The following is a 24,440-nucleotide window of genomic DNA, read 5'->3' as shown; positions in this document are numbered from 1 at the left end:
TTGCATGTCTGTGTCTGTACAGGATCTATAAGCTTCAGTAAGTGCGGTGTCATATATTTGCCACGGTGACTCACCCATCGTTGCCACGGCGACGGGGCCATTGTTGGCATACAGTAGCTGTTGTTTTTTTTATTGCATCAGTGGAAAGTGTATGAAGAGTATATATCTACTGTTTGTTTTATAAGCTTAAGACACAAGTGGCAATGTGTGTCTAGTTTTACTCAACTCTAACATGTAGTTTTACTCTTACATTAAATAACATTCAAAATGTCCAGTGTCATATTGAAGAAGCAGTCTCTTAATAGTGTCTTTATGAGGGACCATATCTTTCTCCTTATATTGTGGGATGATTAGGATTTGCCTTTATGTCACATTTGTATAAATGATATCCTCCTCTGAGCTGTTCTAATGTTAAATCTTTCCGTAGTGTTTAAATTAAAGCAGCGGTTTAATGTTTCCTAGATCGCATCACTCAGAGGAGAGTTCTACCTTTAACAGTAAAACGGCTCCTCTGTGAGTTTAATCCAATTTCCAAACTGTAATTTCAACGGTGTTCATCATCCTAAATGTCTTATGTCCCGTTATGAGGTCGAGATGCTGTCATTCTTTGCTCTTATTTTGAAGTAGTGTTCATTACATCATTGAATTAACATCACACTCAGGAGAAAGCGTTCCTACAGCACAGCTCTGTCGCACAGAACAGCAGGCTGCTAAAGTACAAATCACAGAAATGTCAGTGGACGAATATTTATCAGCACTGAAACTACCGGTAATATAATAAATCAGTACATTTTGAATTTGGATAGATGTTTAAGAAGTTTATCTGGACCAGGACAGAATACACAACGACGCATATAGTATCTCATAGAAATAAGAAATAAAGTGTTGTTAAAGTAAAGTAAAGAGCCGGTGTGATCCCGTCCACTGCCCGATTCAACACCTCGTCGCAACACGTGAAACAAATGACATACAACCACAGCCATGGAAGCAAGCTAACGAACTGAATCAACGGAGATAATGTTAACATTAGATTCTACCCGACCTGAAAAGCCTCAGCACATCTCTCTGTGGTCCGTGTGCGACTGGGTTATCAAGGCAGCGAGTATTTGAGATACAGCTGGTGAAGTGATTCTAACTACTGCTGCTGGCCAGAGGCTAACGCTGTGATGCTAACACACACTAACTGCTATCAGTCACATCGGAGGAGCAGACGGCTCCAATGTTCTGAATTTGGACTTCAGCACCCATTTTAAAACGCAAGCTGTCAATGCTACATATTGCTCCTTTAACAAAGTTGTAATTTTAACCCACACCTAAATATTTCCCCAACCTTACCCAAGTAGTGTATGTCCCTAAACCCAACCAAACCTTAGCTGTAGCTGCGTGCAATCACAAAACGCTTTTGTTTTGTAGCGGTTTCTGAAGGTACAGATAAATGATGTCTTCCTGCTGATACGGCCGTCAGATCATAAAACACTTCTGTGTGTATTTCTGAAGGCAGGTGTTGTTTAATTTGCAGGGCTTGTTGGTATTGGTGCAGTTTTTTATTTTCTATATTGCCCTTTGTGAGCATGGACCAACCAGCTGCCTTGTAGACAGTTGTTTTTTAGGGAGCGTCATGTAGCCCTCTGAGGTTGCCCTTATTCCGGACCTCATTGTCCTTTTTGTTTCCTGCACAGCTACATAAGGAAGCTGGCATCCCAAGCTCTGTTTGTTTTTAAGCGCTCCAATGTCAGGAATATATCATTTGCCTCCTGGACATCATGACCTTTGACCTCTCTGAGAGAAGAGCGATCTCCCTCCAAAATGTCCCTTTTGGAACTGTAAAGGAAGCTTGTCCTTCCAAAGTGTCTGTTTCTGCTCTGTTGAGCTGTACGTGGAGGTTGTCCTTCCAAAATGTGTGCTCATGTACTATATTATCATTCCCCTATTCCCCCATTAATAATATGAAGGTCGATGTCTTTCCAAAATCAGAGCTTCCCCTCAAATATCCGCTTAAGCATATATTTAGACCAAAGTTGCATGTCTATTTCTGAATTTTTACCAATTTGAGGTTGTTGTTTTTTTCTACTTTTTAATTGTATAATCTACTTTTAAAGATGAATTATATGTGGTTACTGTATTTATACAAAACATTAATAAACCTGACACAGGAGTCATACGAACAGCCAAATAACCGTCTGCAAACAAGAGAGAAATAATAGCTAGAGGGTGAGATGGAGTTGGTGTGAGGGAGTGGAGCCCGGGTCTGTGGTAGGGGCACTGTGCCTGTCGGGACTGTGCAAGCATTTGTCCCCCTCTTTGTTACATTTAGATTTGGGAAGTTAAAAAAGTGAATCACTCTAAGCATTATATTGACATGAAAATGCAAATCTGGGTGTTCTGACAGATGTTATTTTGTACCAGGTGGTGTAAATGTATCGTACAGTCGTACAGAGAGGAAAGTGTCCTTCCTCTGTCCACCTCTCAAACTGCACACAGCATGGGACAGGACAGGCTGGCATCCCTGCTATCACATCCTGCTTCTGGCAGTGGCTGTGTGTGTGTGTTTTGCGTGCCACGAGGCAGGGTTCACACAAGGTCAGAGGAGGATTTGGGATGGAGTTTGCACCAGACTAACAAGCACAGGACACAACACACAGTCTCACACACGCACACACACACACACACACACACATACACACAACACATATTGCATGCTGCATGAAGCCAAACTCCTGCTAGAGAATGTTACCTTCACCAAACTCTATGACAGCTTGGAGTAGTTGGTGGCCTAGCAGAGGAGCATAGTGATTATTAAACTTCAATGAAGGGAATGTATTTTACTGCAGTAAACAGCAACTAAATATGCATTCCCACCTATATTTCACTGTCTAGACTTGTTCCATACAAGGCATTTATTTAACGGTATAATGTGCAGGAATTTGCTAAAAACAATGTATAGACTAATACAAAAGTAATCCCTCTGAATCATCACTTATGTCCCACTAGAAGTGTGTGGTGGTATCTATTTCTGCTGAGACGCTGCAGCCCTCTGCCTGTATTTTCTCTTTTCTTCTTATTTTGCTGTGTTCTGGACGCTTCTGGGCGTGAAATACCACCGCTGTGTCACGCCCCTCCACGTCTGATACCGAGACACAAGCATTATATATATTGATGGGCACAAGTCACCCTTTAATCAGATACAAAGTGGTCATATTTCACGTATGAGAACCGGTTTTGTGTTCGTATGTGCATGTTTTCCAGACCGTGTCCTCCTTTGACCGAGGACAGCGCTGAGCCACAGCGTACAGGATGAAGCCTGCCCTTCGGCTGCATTCATTCAAAATCAACTCGCTACCTTCCCGCAGTGTTGTGGTCATGTTTATTTGTGCTTTAGAACATAACCACAATCAGAAAATAATGTTTTATTTCTCTGATTCACTGCTTTGCTCTCACTAACGCCGCTCCCTCTCTTCATTCACTGTTCACATCGCTGCTCTCTGTCTCCGTCGCTCGCTAGTTCAGCCGAGGAGGAGAGGCCAACTTTGAAAGTCGTGTGTTTACAAACAGCAACTGACAACAGTTGCACATTATACTTTTAAAAAAGCTGTTTTATACAGTCTGTGAAAAGAAAATATAATATTTGGTATATTTTCACATTAAAGTCTGACCTTGAGAGTCTTTAATGTCACCTATTTGCGTGCTTCTATCCAAAGTACCATATTGATGCTCTGAGAATATGTTTAAACAAGTTGTACCCATTCACAATCAGAACTTTGACCCTAATCTGCTCACTCAATAATACATTAGAAAACATCTGACGTTCCTGTCTCAGTGAGATGAAGTTCAGGATTTAGACTGAAAGATACATTGTACATAAAAATCCTGCTTTGTTGAGTCGTATCCTCAGAAAGCAGTGGCAGCGTGTTACAATACCAGTTGAGCAGAGGAGACCAAAAAGGAATCCAAAGGCTCTTTGTTTGTGGTCCCCGGTGGTTTGCCTCAGCGCTTTTGTTTTCAGTAGCGCAGCAGCCGCTTTGACAGGTGTGAAAATGAAGCGGGACGTTTGCTAATGGATCTGAGGTGCTGTGAGTGTCCCCTCTGATTTTGGAGATGCCAGACTCACTCGCTTCCTATTAAGAGGCCTCAAACTGGTGACTTCCTGAAAGTAATCCGTTACACATCGAAGATTACCTGATTAAATTTGATGTCCGACTTGTCAGAGTGAGTTACTATCCAGTATAACGAGGCAGCAACCTGAGAGCTGTGGCACAGCAGCGTGGATGTGTTGAGTTAACATACTCTTCTTCAACAAGTTTGGCTTCTGCCCTGCTGAAGTGTCCTTGAGCAAAATGCCGGGACTGTATCTGAAATCATACACACATTCTCTATGTAGAGATTTTTTTGGAAGGAATGTTTGAAACTGTGCTGGTAATTAATTGGTGCTTTGTTAGGGACATGTCTTACTCACTGCTTGTTCCATTGCATTGTGGTTTACCACAATACAGGCCACACAAAGTCTCCATCTGCAGTTCACAATCTTTTTTTGCATAAAGTTTTTATTTTATTGGTCCTTCTGATACCTTACTTTTGGATTGTTTGCACAACGACAGGTAATTTAATATTTACTACCGTACTGGCTAGGGAAATATGAGCTACTTGTTATCATATCAAAGATAAAATGAGAACTGATGACGTTAGCTTACACAAACCATGAACTGTACACTACCTACAGTTTAAATTAACAGGCTCTTCTCATACACCGTTCGTTAGCTGTACCTATGAAAAGTAATGCACTATAATTCATATATATCCCACGAAATCAATATGTATTTAATCCACGTAATTGTGAACCAGGAAGTATAAAGTGCGACAAAGCCAGACAAACTTCTGCATAAGAAGGAGGTCGGGGTGAGTGAAAACAAATACTGGACTTCTGCCCAGGTGTGTCCCGTTTGAAACCAGAAGTCAACGTTGATTTATTTGTCACGTAACTTTCGTACTTACTGTGTGTAACACCACACTATATTAACTACTATGAGAAATACGTTTTTGTACGATACGAACCGTTGGTATGAGGATACATTAAAATTAATATAAATTAACAACTTACAGAAATCTCAAGTACTGCACTAATTTGTCTTCATGCAGGCTGTTTTCTGTTTGGATCATGGTAACTATGGTTGGTGAAGTCCTATAGCTCCGGGTGTCCATAATGTCACAACAATGAGAAAAAACTCTAACAACTATGGATGCTTTTCTGCTGAGTTAAATCTTTTTTCAACTCAAGGCGTTCAGGGCGCTCCTACAAAAACGCGAGGTGCAGAGTGGAAAAACGTGAGACGCTCAGCAGATTTGGGTGGTCAAAGGTCAAGGTCACTGTGACCTCACAAAATCCATTTTTTGGCCACAACTCAAGAATAAATATGCTAATAATGACAATATCACACAAATGTCTAACAGGATAAAATGATGAAGTGATGACATTTTGGACAGAAATGGATGTAACCTGCAGCTTGATTGGTTGGCGGAGGCATACAGCGGTGAGGTGGTACAGTAGTTTTTATATAATATGCAAATTGTGATTTTTTTTTTCTAAATGAAAGTGCAATATTTTAAATAATTTAATGAGTTTAATATGCTAATCCAACAATTAACCTCAACCAGGCACTTCAGACCTTCCCAACATGCCTTTTGCTTTTTGTCATTTGTCAGGTGTGAAAATACAGCAGGATGTCGCTAATGGAAAAGAGGTGTCGCAAGTGTCCCATTAGATATTGGAGCTGTCAGGCTGAATAAAATCCTATTATATATGAATGCCAAGCTGTGACAAACTCTCACCCGCTGGAGACCCACATTTGGTCTCTGACCCACGGCATGAAAAAACACTGATGTAGTTTTATGTTGTGGTAGAAAATGCATTGCTGTTTGTTGATGCGGGGGAGATGTTATGGTGGGCCTTTCTAGTTTGTGGGCTGTCAGAGTGATTAAGATCTTCACATTATATCCCTCTAACTCTGTAAAGCAAAAGGCCAATGCAGCAATAAAGAGGAAAGTAAATGTTTGATTTAGTCAACTGTGGTCAGCGCTGCAGCCCTGCCGGAAGCTGCCTCGTAAGGCTGAACATTAGCTGTTGTTTTCTTTCTCTCGGTGCTCATTATTCCACTTTGCTTTGCTGTGGTGAACACGTAACTATGCTGACACTTTGTGTATGTTTCTTTTGTGTTTTGTTTTGCTTAGCTAATATAAAGATGGTCTGACTATGAGGCCCAATGAAACCGAACCGCTTCGGCAAACAGCATCATTATCTGAGATTCGCTCGGTTGCTTTTTATAGTGCTGAAGTGGTAAAGATGTGTTAAACGGTGTTGGTGTGTGTGTTTGCGTATTCGTTCCCGCAGGATATGAAGGTGTGATTACTCACTCCAGCTGGGGAAAGAGGCAGAGGAGGCAGTTAGGGAGGGAGGGAGGGAGACAAATCCACAAATAGTCGACACAAAAGACATTTCCACTCTGCAAAAAAAAACTTTAGTGCTCGGTTTTACCTCTGAGATTGTGTATTTTCTCTCAAAGATAGACAAATTGAGCAGTTTCCTGTCAAAGTACTATGTATCTCTATCTGTGGCGTGTATGGATGCCAGCTAAAGGGAGAGAGTAGACTCGGTTCCCTCCTGTTGTGCCAGCTGCTGCACCTGTACCCAGTCTAGTTGATTAACTCAGAAAAGGGTCAAAGGTCAAACAAGTACATCCACCCACTGACAGATGTCCAGATTAAATCCACAGTCCTGGTTTTAAAGCAGGCAGACCGACTGTTTGAGTAAAACAAGTACAGATGGCACATCGCTGCAATGCTTCCACTCCCTGTTGCCTCAAAACCTGCCCTCATGCTGTTATTTCACGCATGTAGAAAAACAACTTTCGAGTCATCTTAGTTAGTCAGTTTTCTTGTTGTGATTGTGTTCTGAAAAACTAGTTTAGAACTTGACAGACGTCTGTGGAAGAGTTGTCTGTTTCTCAGAGATGTGTTGGAATGCACTCAGTTGGCTCCGTGGCAACATTTAGAAAAAACAATGTTTGTTTCCCAAAGTTTATCAGTAAGAATTTGAGAGTTTGAGGCAATTTGACTAATATGCACCACTTAAAGAGACGGTGTGTAGGATTTAGTGACATCTAGTGCAGATTGCAACCAACTGAATACCCCTCCACTCACTCCTCCCTTTCCAAGCATGTTGGAGAACTACGGTGGCCTTCAGGTAACGTTAAAACGTGAATGGCTCTCTCTAAAGCCAGTGTTTGGTTTGTCCACTCTGGGCTACTGTAGAAACATTGCGGAGTCTGGGAGAGGACTCCCTATGTAGATATGTAGGACTCATTCTAATCTCACGAAAAGACAACATAGTTATGAATATTATATTCCATTTCTGCTAATAGATAACAATATTACTAAACTATAAACTAAATCTCACACCTATATAGGGGCTCTTGTCACCCCTTGTCCACTTCTGATTGGTAGTCGGTTGAGTCTGTTGTGCCTCACACATTATGGTCACATGTGGTTCTGCACTGCCTTACCTCATTGAAACATTTCTTTCACACTGGATAGGCTGAATTAGCAGTTCCTCCAGCTTAGTGGATGCACATATTCTTTGCAGTTCATTCATTAGTCCAGTTTGTATCGCTCAGATGTCTTGAGGAAAGTACTCCAGATCTTTTCCTTTGTTGTGTGTCTGTAGCGCTAAATAAAAGTGACACGCAGGCTCCCTTCTGTTATTGAGGTGAACTTGAGCCAAGCACATTCTTTACTATTCCTCCCAGCGGCTCCTTTGGCAGACGGTAGGCAGCCAGTGTCGGGCAGCTCTCTGGTGTAAATGTGTCTGTGAACCTTGCTCCTCTCTCAACCTGCTGCTGTAAATAAGAACTGTATGCATTTTGTGTGTCCTGTTTCTCAGTGATGTGTCTACTGGGTTCTGCTCTGTACTGCCCTTTACTGCTGACTCCTGCTGAGCTGCTGCTTTGATTGAGGAGCACCCTCGGGAACAGGACGGGGTATTCTGCCAAACTTAGGTTTAGAATCATTTATGCTATAAACAGACCTGTATGAGCTTTCCCTGAGCATCAGTGCACCATCAGTGAACTGAAAATTTTGGACTGGCTTTTTAGGATGCAACCTATTGTAGCACACAATGAATTAATGAAATGATGTGCACAGGTTGATACAGACTGCCTGTGTTATCAGGGATGGTCTCCTGTATTTACATTGATAATAATAATATATATTGCGTCCAAAATTCCATACTAACATGCTAATTAGTACACTAAAACAGTTTGTGAGATATTATAGTATGTCCGAAACCTTAGTATGAAACCAGCATTAAGCAAATTGCATACTATTTCCGGTTAAACATTACAGTATGCAACGCTGGACACTGCAGCGGCATAAATATCCCACAATGCAATGTGGTAGTGACGACAACGTTCAGAACGGACGTTGACGGACAGCTCTGTAACGTCAATAACTTCAATTTAACTGTAACTATAAGATTTAACTTTGCCAGGCATAATATACATTTGGGGGTTGGGAGAGGTTGGCACAGGTTACCATGGTTACACGTCCCCAACCAGCAAGGAGGCTCTCAGAAAGTGACAACGTAAATTACTGCTCAGTGCTTCTGTAGAAGATACATACTGCTGTTTATTCAGACAAAATGTTGAACATTAGGACACCTTTTATATGTGATTTCGGAAAAAGCCATAGTCGTCTTTTGTCTCCACACCGGCAACATCCGTGGCCAGAGGCATTATGTTTTCAGGTTGTCCATCCGTCCATCTGAACATACGTACCATAGACGAAGTGGACGTCACTGTGACATCAATCATTGGTTTGAGGACTGCCGTTTTGAAGCATCGAGTTCGACATTTGTGCCGTCACAAGGTTGATTTTTGGCTGCCGCCATCTTGGTATTTTGACGTCGCTATTTAGTTTTTTTGCAACCAGACGTGACACAAGAGGGTGGAGCTAAGTACAACCAAACTCTAAATAACATTTTCAGGCAACCAAAAAGGTTATAATTACAGTAACTTTCATGAACTGAAAACACAGTCAAACGCCGTGGTAGCAACTTGTTGCTGCGCCCTAAAGCATCCCCTGCTTTATGTCTATTTGACTCTAAATGGGAGCATAATTTACAAAATGAACATCATGCTGTATTGAAGAAGACTTGAAACTAGTGATTGAGACCATAAACTCATGTTTACAATGTTTACTGAGGTAATAAATCAAGTGAGAAGTAGGGTCATTTTCTCATAGATTTCTATACAATCAGACTTCTTTTTGCAACCAGAGGAGTCGCCCCCTGCTGGCTGTTAGAAAGAATGCAAGTTTAAGGCACTTCAGCATTGGCTTCACTTTTCAGACCCGGAGGTAGCACACTGGTGCGTCTGTCCGGTCCATTCTTGTGAACACAATATCTCAGGAACGCTTTGAGGGAATTTCTTCAAATTTGACACAAACGTGCACTTGGACTCAAGGAACTTGAACTGATTATATTCTGGTGGTTAAAGGTCAAGGTCACTGTGACCTCAAAAAACATTTTTTTTGCCATAACTCAATTCATATGCTAATTATGACAATTACACACAAATGTGTGAAGGATAAAATGATGAAATGATGACATTTTGGATAGACATGGATGTGAACTGCAACTTGAGTGGTTGGCAGAGGAATTCAACCGTAAGACAGTAATTCTGTTTCATTATTATAATACAAATATCGAAATATTTTTTACTAAATCATCCTGTTTTTGTTTGTGGTTGGAGATTTTCTATTTCTTAAGTGTGTGAACTGTTTGATTTTCTAAAAGAGGAAATATCTAATCCATGTCACCTTGTTTCAGTTTTTTTCATTAATTTTACGTTTCATTCATTCATGTATTCATACTAACCCTGGCCCTTGTGATGACTATTTGAAATCATCACTTGTCACTGGTACTTCTCATGTTTTTCACCCTAACTAGATGAAATAATGAATTAATTAGTAATAAAAGAGATCCAGTATATTATCCCATATGTTGCCTGTCCTGAAAGATGATTGCTCGCACTCTGAAAGATGCTCCTGCATCATTAATGATCACATGCTCGTGCAGAATTTTAATATGGCCTCTCACAGAGTGTGTATCAAACAGCATTAGCTTCTGTGTCCACTGGGTATCTCCTTAAAAACAAATGCTAAACAGATGCTGAGGAGAACTGCTGTGTTACTCTTGCTGTTGCTAAGCAACTAGCGAAAATCCATTTGAAAAATGGCACTCTTTGGCTAAAAGTTGTATAAGTAGTATTTTTAACCTTGAGTGCTCGCTGCACTGAGTGTTAAAAACATGCTAATGACTCAGCAGTGTCTGGATGGTGCGACAGGGTTCCCAACAGGAACTACTGACAAATAGATGCCAGTGCTGTGAAAAGGACTTTCCTGTGGACACATTGCCTCAGAGTTGTATTATAATTTAGAAATGACTGTTTCAGCTGGGAAACAACCTTTTTAAAACGCTTTAAATACCCTCTCATACCTACTGCAAATAAACATACAGAAGTATTTCTTACTTATTCTGTCATGGAAGTGTGATTAATGGTGAGCTGTTTGAATGCAATGTTTTAATGTGTACCTGTAATAGCCAGTAACTCATCCTGGAAAACCTAGTAAAGCTAAACTGAGATCAGACTTGAAGGTTCGGCCTATCTGACCGAATGTTAGGTTCAATTCTTTACAACAACGGAAGTGAAACCACAGTCAGAGCAGATAACATATTCAATGTCTCCCTCATGTGAGGTTAACAGCTGTAAACTAAAAGGGCACAACTTTGTTCAAGAGCAGGGCTCCACTTCACACATTTTAGTGATGGTGTATGAATTATTAAAAAACTACTTAACCTTCGTCCTCCACAGCTTAAGCTATTAAATCCAAAACGAGCCCAAACATTTGCCTTCTTTGAAGATGAACTACAAGATAACTTTAGTGTGTGTTCACTGTACACTGCCCTGGTGCTGCACTGTGTTCGCCACCTTCATGACGTAATTACCGGTGTACACATGATGTGATTTTTCCGTACTTATGTTACGCTGTCTCTATACATATTGTACTTAGTTTACGCACTTATTTTAAAGGGACTGTCTGTAAGAATCAGAAAGTGACACCTGTGGCCATTAAGTCAACTACAGTCAGCATCCGGTTGCTTTTCCTGCTTCAGCCTCCCGACCGTGGTCAGAAGAGGAGACACCATAGTTTTGGTCTCCTGGGCAATAACATTACTGGCTCCGGAGTTAACCCCCGTCACTTCACTCAGCAAAAGGAAACAAGACACAGGCACCCTCTGTTGGTCTGGAGGAGCTGCAGCGTTTATTTCTGCACAAACTGCAACTTCCACTGAACATTCACTGATGTTCTCAGAGCTAAACTAACTCTCTTCTGCTCCGCTGCTCGCTCGTTTTCTCTCACACACTCGCCGCTGCTCTCTCTCTCTTGCTCCACCACTCACTTCCCAAGTGCACACACACTCCCACAACACTAGCTTTCGCCCAACGTCGGTCACATTCCTGTTTTTCAAGACGGGCTTCACTAGATATAACTGTTCTTCACATTAAAAGCAGTCTACAGGCTGATAGAGGAAACCCAGAAAGTCACGTAAGGTCTCATTTTTGAGGTTAGGTTACAACCTGTTCACACATTTGCAATAAAAAACTATTTATATGTGTAAAAAGTTACATACAGTCCCTTTAAGGCCAACCATGATGTTTTTCCTTAACCTAAGTGAGTGGTTTTGTTTCTTATTGCTGGTACTGCACCTTCCATACACGCGTGTAATAATCACGCCTCGGCGAGGCAAAATGTGACACTGATGCGCTATCCTCTGGTGGACAGACCGGTCTATTACACTCTTCAGCATAATTTTTGGTTTTGTTGATGGTAGATGTCAATAAACTGGCCGTGACTAACCCCACTCATTTTACTTGCCACTCTGACGAGGCTGTTAAGTCTGGTTTTCTTTGACAGGTTTTCGTCCGTGATCTGGACAAATCTGACCATGATCCTGCAGTCAAGCTGTTTTTATAAATATTATGACACCTCCATGTTAGTGTGCTCTGTGTCCCAACCCTCCCTGTCTCTCCTTACAGTGGCATAGAAAATAGTGCAGCTCAAAGCAAGAAGGTCAATGGTTCTATTCCTGCCACCTTTGTGTGTCCTCACCACATGTCTCTTGTCCATAGCTTGCAGAGCGGGTGGACTGGGCACTGTAAAATGTGTACAAACTCTGTGATAGACTGTGATCTGCTCACAGTGTTTCTCTGCCTCCTGGCCAACACATGCTGGCATGGGCTCCAACTCTCTCTGTGAGGATAAAAAGGAATCGGCTGGTAAAACAATGAACGCATTCACCTTAACTGTAGTACAGTGTGAGTTGTTATTGTTTGAGTGCCAGCGCCGTGGATAACACGCTACAGAGAAGGCCTCGTGGTGCCAAAGAATGACGGCTTACTCAGCTTCTTCACCAGTTAAACAATATGAACTTAGTGTGCTGAACAACAGATGAGTGTAATCCCTCTCTCTCCCTCTCTCCCTCTCTCTCTCTCTCTCTCTCTCTCTCTCTCTCTCCATCCATCAGAAACACAAAGTGGATCTGTTCTACAAGGTCCGCCACGTGATGATGGAGCTAATCGACCTGAGACGGCAGCTCCTGTCTGGTCACCTGACGCAGGACCAGAGCCGAGACGTCAAGAGACACATCACCGTCAGACTGGACTGGGGCAACGAGTGAGAATACAAACACACACACACACACAGTATTTATACACACATTTTACACACACTGACACACATGAACTGTGATGTCAAGAAATATAAAGGGATGCAAAGTTGAGATTCAAAGTTCATTCCTGACCTTGGAAAACAGTAGCTGACAAAACAATCTCATCACAAAGTTCATTTAGTAGTTGTTCTGTATATGCAACCCTGTCTCCTACAAAATGACGTACCCATAAAACTAAACTGCATTCTCAGTGACATTTCGAGGGAAACTTACTTTCTTCCAGATAACGGTCACACTGTTAAACAGTTTTAATCATGTGGTTAATGTTGTAAAGTCAAACAAATCAAAAAAGCAACAAAACTACTTGGGTTTAGTAAAATATAGGGCTGTCAATCAATTGCAATTTTTAATTACAATAATTGCATGATTGTTCATAGTTAATCGTGATTAATCGCAAAATAATCACACATTTTTTATCTGTTCAAAATGTACCTTAAAGGGAGATTTGTCAAGTATTTAACACTCTTATCAACAGGAGACTGGGCAAATATGCTGCTTTATGCAAATGTATGTAAATATTTATTATTGAATATTTTGGGTCCCTTGACCTCTGACCTCAAGATATGTGAATGAAAATGGGTTCTATGGGTACCCACGAGTCTCCCCTTTACAGACATGCCCACTTTATGATAATCACATGCAGTTTGGGGCAAGTCATAGTCAAGTCAGCAAACTGACACACTGACAGCTGTTGTTGCCTGTTAGGCTTCAGATTGCCATGTTATGATCTGAGCATATTTTTATGCTAAATGCAGAACCTGTGAGGGTTTCTGGACAATATTTGTTATTGTTTTGTGTTGTTGATTGATTTGATGCGTTGATGCGATTAAGTGTGATTAAATATTTTAATCGATTGACAGCTCTACTCAAAACATAATTCACAATTCAATTACATTGTAAGGAACGTCATTTTTAGAGACTATGTAAAGAAATTACAATACACAAAGAAACACATTTACACATTACGTACACACACACACACACACACACACTAGCACATATGATTTACAGTAATAACACACTTGTAGCCATTCTTTGAAAGAAAAAAACTAAGTCTGTATTGTATCAGTATGTTGCTTTTCAAAACCGTTTATGTGTTCGATTCTAACAACCTTAAAGCAATGTAGGATAAAGCCGTTTTGTATATTGATGCATATACGTATAGTACATACGTACTTCAAGTCAATTACACTATTGGCTATGTTCTACAAAAAAAAAGAACACAAATATCCTGCACATGGAGGAGTTGATGTTTCCAGCCCTCTAAATCAGAGCTACAGATGGCAGATCAGAGTGCTCCTCTGACGCCTACACAGGGCAAATAAAAGTCTGATTGGAGGCAGGTGGATGAAGCCGTACACCAGCGGTTGAAAAGACTCATGGGAGCTCGTCAAAAGGCTGATGGAAAACAGATGAAAAGGAGAGAGATTGCCCGTTGACTTGGGATTGAGTTATTAATACTGGAGATATGAGAGGTGGGCGGCCCCGGACTGGAACAGGTTATTTAAAGCTCCAATCCTCTGTCTGACTGGGAAGTGATGTGTGTGCTCTCAAGGATGATGATGATGATGATGATGATGATTATTATTATTATTATAGTAGCAAAAATATGACTAACAGTAGTATTTAGGGGGTGTTTTTCAGTTTTTAGTAACAGTATTAATACTAGGTACTACTGTTGCTGCTGTAATTATTAAAGGGATAATTCACATTTTTTGGCACAAGTTGGAATTACATGCTATATTAATATTATATAATATACATGTTTACCCTTCTCAGACCCCCAATAGACCCGTTTTTGTCTTTTTTAGGGGGGTACAAGGGTCTTTAGGGGGAGACAGCAGGTCAACAGTAGACGTCACATACCTGTAGAAGTGGTGTACATCATCTGAAAGCTTGGACCTGAAGATTAATTTGAGATGTTGCTCAGCACTGTGTGTCAATTTGTTCTAGTCATAAATTGGAAATAAACATGAATTAATTAATTAATTAATTTAAATAAATTGTGAAAGTGTAGAAGGGCTTAGAACATAATGATAGAAGTATATGATGGTCATTCCCATGCTCTATTATTTCTCATAAATTGTTGCAGCAATTTTGGGGTTGATACCATTTGTTACACAAATTTGGTGCTAAATTTGACCTTTTTTACCACTCAAGAATTGATAAAAATGATTAATAATCCCTCCAAAATACCACATTAAGACACCAAGACCTTGAGGAACACCATAGAAAGAGCCATGCTGTGATTTGGTATCAAGAACTTTTGACATTTGGAGATTTCTGCAAGAATTGCATTATTTGGGCAATTGGATGGCGAACATTTCTGTTCTGGAAATTGCTCAGAAACCCCCTTATTGTCAGTCTACCTAGGAAAGCCATCCATCCTCTGAATGCTCTAGGTCTGTAGTTTGTGGCTGTAACATTTCATGAGGCTGTGATTATCCTAGAGGTCACCACAGGTCATTTTAACAGTGAGGTCAAGATTTAAAAAATCTATACAATGAAATGGCTCCTATGGGGACTAACATCATCACACATGAATACAATTGGGCTCATTGGATCCACAAGAGTCTCAGCTTTACAGTGATACCCAATTTATGTAATTCTTAAACTGTTTAGGGACCCCAGTATGCAGAAATATTCAAATACACCATTTTAGAATCGGCAAAAATAACACATTAATACTGCATTCAAAAAACTGCATGGTTTTTGCCCCAGACTGCATGTGATTATCATAAAGTGGGCATTTTGAGGTCAGCGGTCAAGGGACCCCTTTGAAAATGGCAGTTTTTCCTCACCACAATTTAGCCTAACTTTGGAGCGTTAGTCAGCCTCCTTCACAACAAGCTAGTATGACATGGTTGGTACCAATGGATTCCTCAGGTTTTCTGTTAATGCATGTGTCCAAACTGAGGCTAGTGGTCCTTTAAGCAGAGATATGGTAGCCTGGCATTTTTCTCTATTTTCTGACATTTTTAAGACAAAACGATCTATTGATTACTGGAGGAAACAATCCTCAGATTAATTGATAACGAAAATAATCGTTAGTTGCAGCCCTAGTTTTTATCATCAAAAAGCAACACTTTGATAATTACATGTAACCCCATTTTAGAGAAATAAAGGAATTGTTATTAGCTCAGAGGTATTCTTGGTCACATCTTAGTAAAATATAATGGAAACAACCCTCAGCTCTCAATCTTGAACTTTATCGTCCAAAGATGATGTGTTTCCTCTGCCTCTGGAGCCTTGGTTAAACACAATCTATTGGCTCTCGTCTTTCACCAGTGACACAGAAATAGACATTTAGTTTCTCATTCACAGTGAACGAGAGCGTTTTTACTGAGAATATTCTGCTCCGTGTCTTTAAGACCAAGGTCACAGGTCTGGAGGTGAAAGATGTGGTTGTTGAGATTGAACAGAAAGTAATCCACAGGAACAATATCCCTGGAGGCCACATCTAAAATTACTTTAATATACTCTGTCTGCGCGCGCGCGTGCGTCCGTGCATGTGTGCACGTGTGTGCGTGTGTTGGTGGATAGGTTTCTGTACCTGTGTCCATATCAGAAATAGTGTACAAGGTTGTGAAGGTTATAAAAGACACTAACGTTCTCTCTCCTTCTTTATGTCTTCCTCTCTGTCTGTCAGACACCTGGGTCTGGACTTGGTGCCCAGAAAGGAGTTTGAGATGGTGGATGAAGACCAGATAAGCGTGTCAGATCTTTATAAGATGGTAAGACCTTTATTTAGTGCTGACAGTCTGAGCTGTTCACACACTGGATAACATTATGGGACTGAGTAATCCCATCTGAGGTGAGGGTATCTGAACAGATCTGAAACGCCCAGTAATCCAGGATTACATCGCCACTATGAGTGCAGTATAAGATAAACACACAAACATCACAACATTGTCCCAAATCTGAGGAATAGGCTCTTTGCAAACATCTTTACATCTTTAACATGGTATCCATGGCACAGTGTACATTTAGATATCAGTGAACTTGTTTTTATGTGTTGTCTGTGTTTTTGTCTCATAATTTTTGCCCCTGGTAGTTGAGGCTCTCCGGTTCTAGAGGCTTCATCAGGGTACTTCATGCCACTTCAAAAGTAGTTCATCAAATCAACACTCATACATATCCGCTGATCTAAAGATCTGAACCAATGACTGTAATGACCCTTTCATGATTCTGCTCAAAACAACATACTTCTGTTAATCATTCTGGCTGCTATCTGAGATATAATGCTGCATTTGAGTCATGCATGAAATATCACAAATACAAGAGACCGAATGATCCAAAAAAGGGTAAATAGTCAGGGATATATTTTCTTTCATCTGTAAATTACTGACATTTGACGTGTTTAGGCACTAAAGTCACCAACTAATAGTAAAAGTATTGTGTAATATTCAAATATGCCACCTCATACGCCAAATGTAGATTATTTGAAACTTTGTTCCAAATATATCCATCGCATGGACGGATAACCGGTGAGTCAGTCTGTGTCAGACTTCCAGGACAGTTTTAAGATATTCTGAATACAAAAAACTGGAGCTACTTAATTTAGGTGCGAGTTGCTGCAATATGAGGAGTATTCTTGGTTGGTCTCTTAGTAAAACACGATGTTCTGTCTCTTGCATCAGTCCTGCTTTAAATAGCTGAGCTGTACCAGTCAAACACTGTAGTCGTGGTGATTCCCCCTTTGTTCGGTTGCCTAGAGACTGATCTGGAGACAGGATGAGAGAAGGAGGAAGAAAGAGAAACGGAGAGATAAAGTGGTAAAAGTTGATCGATGGTAGGATGGAAGGTGGGCAACAGAGAACATCCAGAAAGAGAAACACTACAGACATCTCCTGTATGGAGTATAATGGACTTTTTCAGTTACTTCAGATGGTATTACGGACCCACAATGTTTTCTTTACACAAGTGTACAAAAACAAATAAAGACAAACAAAAGGAAGTTACACAGACAAGAGACGGATATGAAATTATAATTCAAATGCTTCCCTGTTGGTGACTTGTTTATTTTCAGTAAATGGCTATTCCCTTGTGTTTCGGTGTCGGTTGTTACATTTGACCAAGAAAAGGTCAACATAAAGAAAACAAGATCATATTAAACTTCATTGATCCCTGTGGTGAATTTACATTATTGCTGCAGCAGCAGAATACGTTTCAGCACCGGAGTAAAAAAGACTAGAATACAAAGTAAGCAATAAGAAACTTCGTAGAATAATAATAGGAAAACAATCAATCACAAGATAATTCACTCTGAATATATATTTAAAAAACTGTTGGGCATTTATTTGTTGGGTAGATAATCATAATAATCACTTAAAGATATTTACATGTATCCAAACATATAAAACCAGATTATATACATGAAAATGTCACTATGTATAAATGTATAATATCACATCAATGATATCAATATGGATAACGAAATAATGTAGTTATAGTAAAAAAATGAATAGTGTAATTAATAATAATATAATAATAGGGTATCCAGTGACCATAAACATATAGATACAGAATCCCCTATAAGGAGGTATGTTCATATATAATGTCCATAATGTAAAAACATGTGTTGCCATGAAGGTCGTTCTCATTATATGATTTTTCACGCCAGCCGAACGCATCGAAGCAAAACATTTCTGATTGGTTACCTGGAATAATTCAGAAGTGAAGTCAGTGAGGAAGTGGCTGCATGCTGGTATTAATTTTCTGCTCAGGTTGGAATATTTGACAGTCATTACTTCAATTCATCAAACAGGTTTTCACTCCTCCTTCCTTCTCTTCTCCGGCAGCCACTCACGAGATTTAGAGAGACATGTCGGAGTAATGAGTCTCTGGGGTGTTTTGAGCATTTTCTTCATCTGAGGAGGAGAATGAAGAGAACAGAATGAAATACAATAGAGCCGAGGAGAGTAGCGAAGAAGAGGAGGAGGGGAGGAGATGAGAGAAAAGGAGGAGAGGATGGGAGAGGAGAGGAGACAAGAAATGGAGGAGAGGAGACAGGAGAGAATAAACAGAAGAGGAGGAGAGGAAAGGAGAAGAAATTAGGAGAGGATAGGAAACTAGAAGATAAAGTAAGGAAATAAGAGGAAAAGAAACGAGAAGAAATGAGAAGAGAGGATAGGAGACAAGTGTAGCAAACAAGGAGAGGAGAGGGCAAGAAGAAAGAAGAGGAACCAAAGAGAGGATAGGAGACAAGGAGATTAAAGGAGGAGAGGAAGGGAGGAGAGCAAACAAGAAGAGAAAACAGGAGAGGAGAGGAGATGAGAAGAAAGGAGAGGAAACAAAGAGAGGATAGGAAACAAGGAGAGTACACAAAGGAAGGAGAGGAAACAAGAAGGTAAACAAGGAGAGGAGAGGAAGAAAGGAGAGGAGACAATAAGAAAGGAGAGGAATCGCAGAGACGATATGAGACAAGGAGAAAGAAAAGGAAACAAGTAGAGGAGAGGAAATAAGGAAAGATGAGGACATGAGGGGAGGAGACGAGGATAGGAGAGAAAACAAGGAGAGGATAGGAGACGAGGATAGGAGATGTAACGTTTTGTGTCTTTCTGTCTTCCACAGCATCTGTCCAGCAGACACAGTGTTCAGCAGAGCACCACACAGGTAAAGTACAAGTGTACAAATGTATGCGTATGAATCACAGACTGTCTATGTTATAAACAACAACATCGCTGCCGTATTTATGACTAGATGACTTTATCTTGAGTGTTGATGGAGCAGCTACTACTGATCAATCAAACTCCATTCAGAAAACAAGCATTTTAAAAGTTGTTTGCTTTTTGTCTTCTGGACAGACCTGACAAAGCACGAATTCAGATTTTTTACAAATCAAAAGAATTATGTAGTTATTTCGGCTTCATTTTGATCCGTTTATTACAAATAAATCACAGCACAGTCTCTTTATTTTGGGTTCATACTGCAGTAGCAACATGTGGCTTGCCAGATACAGTGCAATGGTACTGTATGTGAATACAGATCGGTGAAATTCACAGAGAACCGCTGGGTGACGTTCTGAACTCAGACACAACAGCATTTGGTTTCCGACATATCTGGGACTTCCAGAACATGCACAAAGCAGCAACAGTGGTTATTTCTTCCATGGTTGATGGCGGAAAAAGCAAAGTGAAAACGCTTTGCTCTTGGTCTGAACGCTGCATTAGACTATCCTCATGAACCTGTTGAAATGATAACAACCTTTCAAAAGGTTGTTATCATTTCAACAGATGTCTGTACAGGACTGACGTGCTTAATAATTTATTATTATAAGATAATACATTTTCCCATAATGCTTGTTTTGTCGTGTATTTCCAGGGTGACGGTACTCGTCAGCGACACGGGGAGCCGTGCAGAGTGCCAGTACCTCACCACCTACTGGTCAACCTGAAGAGCTTCACCTACAACAGCATCGGAGAAGACACCGACATATTCTTCTCTCTGTATGACCTGAGAGAGGGGAAAACTATCAGTAGAAACATTTTTACCATTAACATATTTAAAGCTGCAATAACTGATTTTTTGTTTTACAACTTGGGGGCAGCGGAAACATTGAAACATTGAAACATTGACATATCATCACCTTTTTGAGTTGATATGTTGAACTTTTTAGCAAACATTGGTTATTTCCACATCCAGCAGTTACAGAGCAACATTGATGATTCATTAGGGGTCTTTGTGTTTGTGTTTACCTGATAAATAAAAGTCCAATATTCTCTCTTTTTTAGCTCTATTTTTGGTCTCTACCAACTCCTTAGGGAAATATCTGTCTCTTTAGCTTCTAATGCTCCTCTATGTTCACCAGCTAAACTCTAACTGTGTCTGGCTGCTGTTTGCTGCTGAGCAGGTAGTGTACATGAACAGAGAGGGTTCAGTGTACCTGAGCAGGTAATGTAGAGTGGCTTTTTACAGCTTCTTCTCTGAAATCAACACTAAGAGAGCGGTGAGAGTGAACCAGAGCAGTAAAGTTGTGGCCTGGACAGATAAACAATGAGCTGATACACTCACTATTAAGCTCCGTAAAGCTGTGGGGAGCTGCAGATTCAGCTGATCATTATCTGGAGGTTTATCACTATCAGAGACACATTTCATGACACGTCATTGATACGTCGTTATTACAAAAATATAGAATATAGACACTTTAAGTACAATACTGCCAAAGTATATACATGGTGTATCTTTTCTCTCTCTGCTCTTTACATAACCTTTCACCCACTGTACTCTCTCTCTCTCTCTCTCTCTCTCTCTCACACACACACACACACACACACACACACACCTGACATAATGTGGAACAAATAGTGGCAAGTGGCCACACAGCGCTGCTGTGAATAATACATGACCCCATAATGATTCACATCAATTATGCATTAGTGGAGTAATCACAATGCTAACAGTTAAGGAATTGCTAATGCCAATAATGAGGTTGATGTAGGCCAACTGTGATGGCATGAGGGTGTGTGTGTGTGTGTTTTAGGGGTTATAAGTACATAGCAGAGTGAAGTTCAGTGTGAGAATGAGAATATTATACAAATGTTTTGCAGAGAGCTATGTGTGTGGGGGGGGGGCGGACGGGGGGAGAAAGAGGAAATCGATCCCTCCAGGAAAAAGAGAGGGGTTTAACCAAGCCCCCAGGAAGAGTGCCGGTTGTTGATCCCCAATTTTCGTAGTGGCCAAACGGCGGTGCTACAATTTCTGTGTCCGTCACGTGATGCCATTGGGCCCAAAATACTTTTTCCCATAGACTTACATTGGGAATGAGACTTCTGTAACTCAGCAGATCCTTTTTTTTTAGGTGAATCAACTTCCCAGTACGAACACTAGTCCTTATTTAAATCATTAGATCCTAAAAGATATAAAATGCACTAAAAGCTGAATCCAGAGTTATTTTCCTTCCACTATTCATGTGAATGAGACCCAGACCGAGGCTGGAGCGAGGGCTTTGAGGTGGAGTTAGCAAGCTGTGACGACAGCGTGATGGCTGTGACCCTGTGACCGCGCGCATACACTACAGCGCCTGCTCCATGGGCCCAATGGATGCGGAAGATCGCCAGAAGATCCGGGTACTTTTCCAGTCGGAAGTCGAGCCATTTTGGCATCACTGAGCAACTTTCATAGGAATGAACGGGGCCCCGCCTCCAACGCTGTATCCAGTTCTCTTAATACATCCATGGGTCCAGCAAACACTCCCTCATCTTTTTGTTCATTTCGTTCCTCTCTGTCTCTTCATTGAAAACCAGCTAGAGGCTCTGTCCGCTCATAACGCACACACAAAGACACACACACACGCACACACACACACACAACACAGCCCACAAATACATTTGACCTTGGCAGCCGGTTTTCAGTGTCTTGTCTGACTCAGCATTAGAGTGTAATGACAAGACCTGCCCCTCTGGGACGCTCAGATGGGAGAGGAGAGGAGAAAGGAAACAGGAGACTAGAGGAGCAGAATCAACAGAGGAGATGAGAGAGGAAACAAGAGGAGAGGAGAGGAAACAGGAGAGGGAGGAAAACGAGAGGGGAGAGGAGAGTGGAAACAAGATAAGAGGAGAGGAAATATGAAAGGAGAGGATAGGAGAAAGGAAATAAGAGGATAGGAAAGAGAGAGGAGAGAGGAAAGGAAACAAGAGAAGAGAGGAGAGGAGAAGAAACAAGAAGAGAGGAAACAAGAGAGAAGAGAGGAAACAAGAGAGGAGCGAGGAGACGTCAGAAGAGGACAGGAAACAGGAGAGGAGAGGAAACAGGAGAGGGGAGGAAACGAGAGGGGAGAGGAGAGTGGAAACAAGATAAGAGGAGAGGAAATATGAAAAGGAGAGGATAGGAGAAAGGAAATAAGAGGATAGGAAAGAAGAGAGGAGAGAGGAAAGGAAACAAGAGAAGAGAGGAGAGGAGAAGAAACAAGAAGAGAGGAAACAGAGAGAAGAGAGGAAACAAGAGAGGCGCAAGGAGACGTCAGAAGAGGACAGGAAACAGGAGAGGAGAGGAAACAGGAGAGGAGAGGTGAGAGGAAACAAGAGAAGAGGAGACGGGAAAGGAGACGAGAGAGGAAACAAGAGGAGAAGAGAGGAAAACAAGAGTAGAGATAGGCAAGGAGACAACAGGAATCAAGAGAAGAGGAGAGAGGAAAACAGGAGAAAAGAGAGGAAACAAGGGGAAAGGAGACGAGAGAGGAAACAAGAGGAGAAGAGAGGAAACAAGAGTAGAGATAGGCAAGGAGGACAACAGGAATCAAGAGAAGAGGAGAGAAGAAACAGGAGAAAAGAGAGGAAACAAGGGGAAAGGAGACGAGAGAGGAAACAAGAGGAGAAGAGAGGAAACAAGAGTAGAGATAGGCAAGGAGACAACAGGAATCAAGAGAAGAGGAGAGAGGAAACAGGAGAGAAGAGAGGAAACAAGAGAAGAGAGGAGCAATGAGACAACAGGAGAGGAGAGGAAACGAGAGAGGAGAGGAGAGGAACTCATGGTTGACGGTTCTTCCAAATAATTCTCCAGCTATTGAGATTTAACTCTCTCATTGAGAGTGTTTGCCCTCAGAGCAGCGCTCCCTCTGAGGATTATTCATGCCACTAAAACTCCAATTTGTGTTTGTGTGTGTGTGAGTGAGTACGGGAGTGAGTGTGTGTGTGTCAGTGATGCTTTGCTTCTACCTCTTGTTATTGTGCGTCCAGTAAATCACCAGAAATCCCTGAGAGGTGGTTGCATCTCAGCAGGTGATTTCTGTCTTGTCTTCGGTCTGCTTCCCCAGAGTCCTCGTGTGTCTCTGTGGGGACTTTAGAGAGGAAGCTGAAACCTTCCACAGATTTCTCTCTTGTCTCTCCTCTCAGTCGCTGCAGGCAGACAGAGTGTCTGGTTTAAGGTTTTCATGTTGCTTGTTTGAATGAGGCTAAATTCAAACTACATGTATAAGAAACCCACAATGACGTGCGCAGGAGATAGTCATGAAGTTCATTGTGATTTTAAGATGCTCACTTGCAGGCACATAATTAGAGCTAAACTCAATTTTACCCACTTTACCAATAACCTGTAATATATAAGAAATTGCATGAAACCTACAGCCTGCGTTCTGCCACCATCAGGTATTTAGCTCTTCCTTCTGCTCCAACAGGACAAAGCTTTGTTCTCCTCCAGCAGAGCATCTCTCTCTGTGTTCTGTCACCGGCTTTAAAATCTCATCTCTACAAGGTTTGACTCGCAGGAGTCTGTTCTCACTGGATCATTGTGCTTCTTCTTTTCACCATAATGTTGTAACCATCATTTTCCTCTTTTGTTTTTTCTTCTTCTTACATAATTTGACAGTGACCACAGGAGTAATTTCAGGGTAATTGATATAACCAAGTAAGGGATAATGACCTCCCTGTCGTCCGTTAATTCAAAGCCAGCTCCAGTCCTTTTGGTGCCCTCGGCGAAATTCCAATTTGGAACCCCCGCCGGCATCGCTCTAGGGTTAGGGTGAGGGTTCAACCCCCCAGAACCTTAACCCTAACCCCGTAAACAGCAACACATGGCGACCAGCACCCCCCAGAAGGTAGCGCCCTAGGCGACCGCCTATATGACCTATGCCTTAAGCCGGCCCTGCATAACATTGAATTTTTTT

At 41.2% G+C, this 24,440-nt stretch overlaps 1 protein-coding gene across 1 annotated transcript in view; it reads left to right on the top strand.

Moving 5' to 3' along the window:
• LOC119485197 (dedicator of cytokinesis protein 3-like) overlaps positions 1 to 24,440 on the top strand; it is a 228,634-nt gene that overhangs the window by 152,014 nt on the left and 52,180 nt on the right. The window contains exons 6-9 of the mRNA XM_037764582.1: positions 12,635 to 12,783; positions 16,488 to 16,572; positions 19,412 to 19,453; positions 20,162 to 20,383. Coding sequence (XP_037620510.1) covers positions 12,635 to 12,783; positions 16,488 to 16,572; positions 19,412 to 19,453; positions 20,162 to 20,383 — 498 coding nt within the window. The remainder of the gene's footprint in view (positions 1 to 12,634; positions 12,784 to 16,487; positions 16,573 to 19,411; positions 19,454 to 20,161; positions 20,384 to 24,440) is intronic.

Source organism: Sebastes umbrosus, chromosome 1 (assembly GCF_015220745.1).
Source record: "Sebastes umbrosus isolate fSebUmb1 chromosome 1, fSebUmb1.pri, whole genome shotgun sequence".
In the NCBI taxonomy this organism is placed as follows: Eukaryota; Metazoa; Chordata; class Actinopteri; order Perciformes; family Sebastidae; genus Sebastes; species Sebastes umbrosus.
Note: the sequence above shows the minus strand (reverse complement) of the source record. Positions and strands in the feature narration are given on the sequence as shown.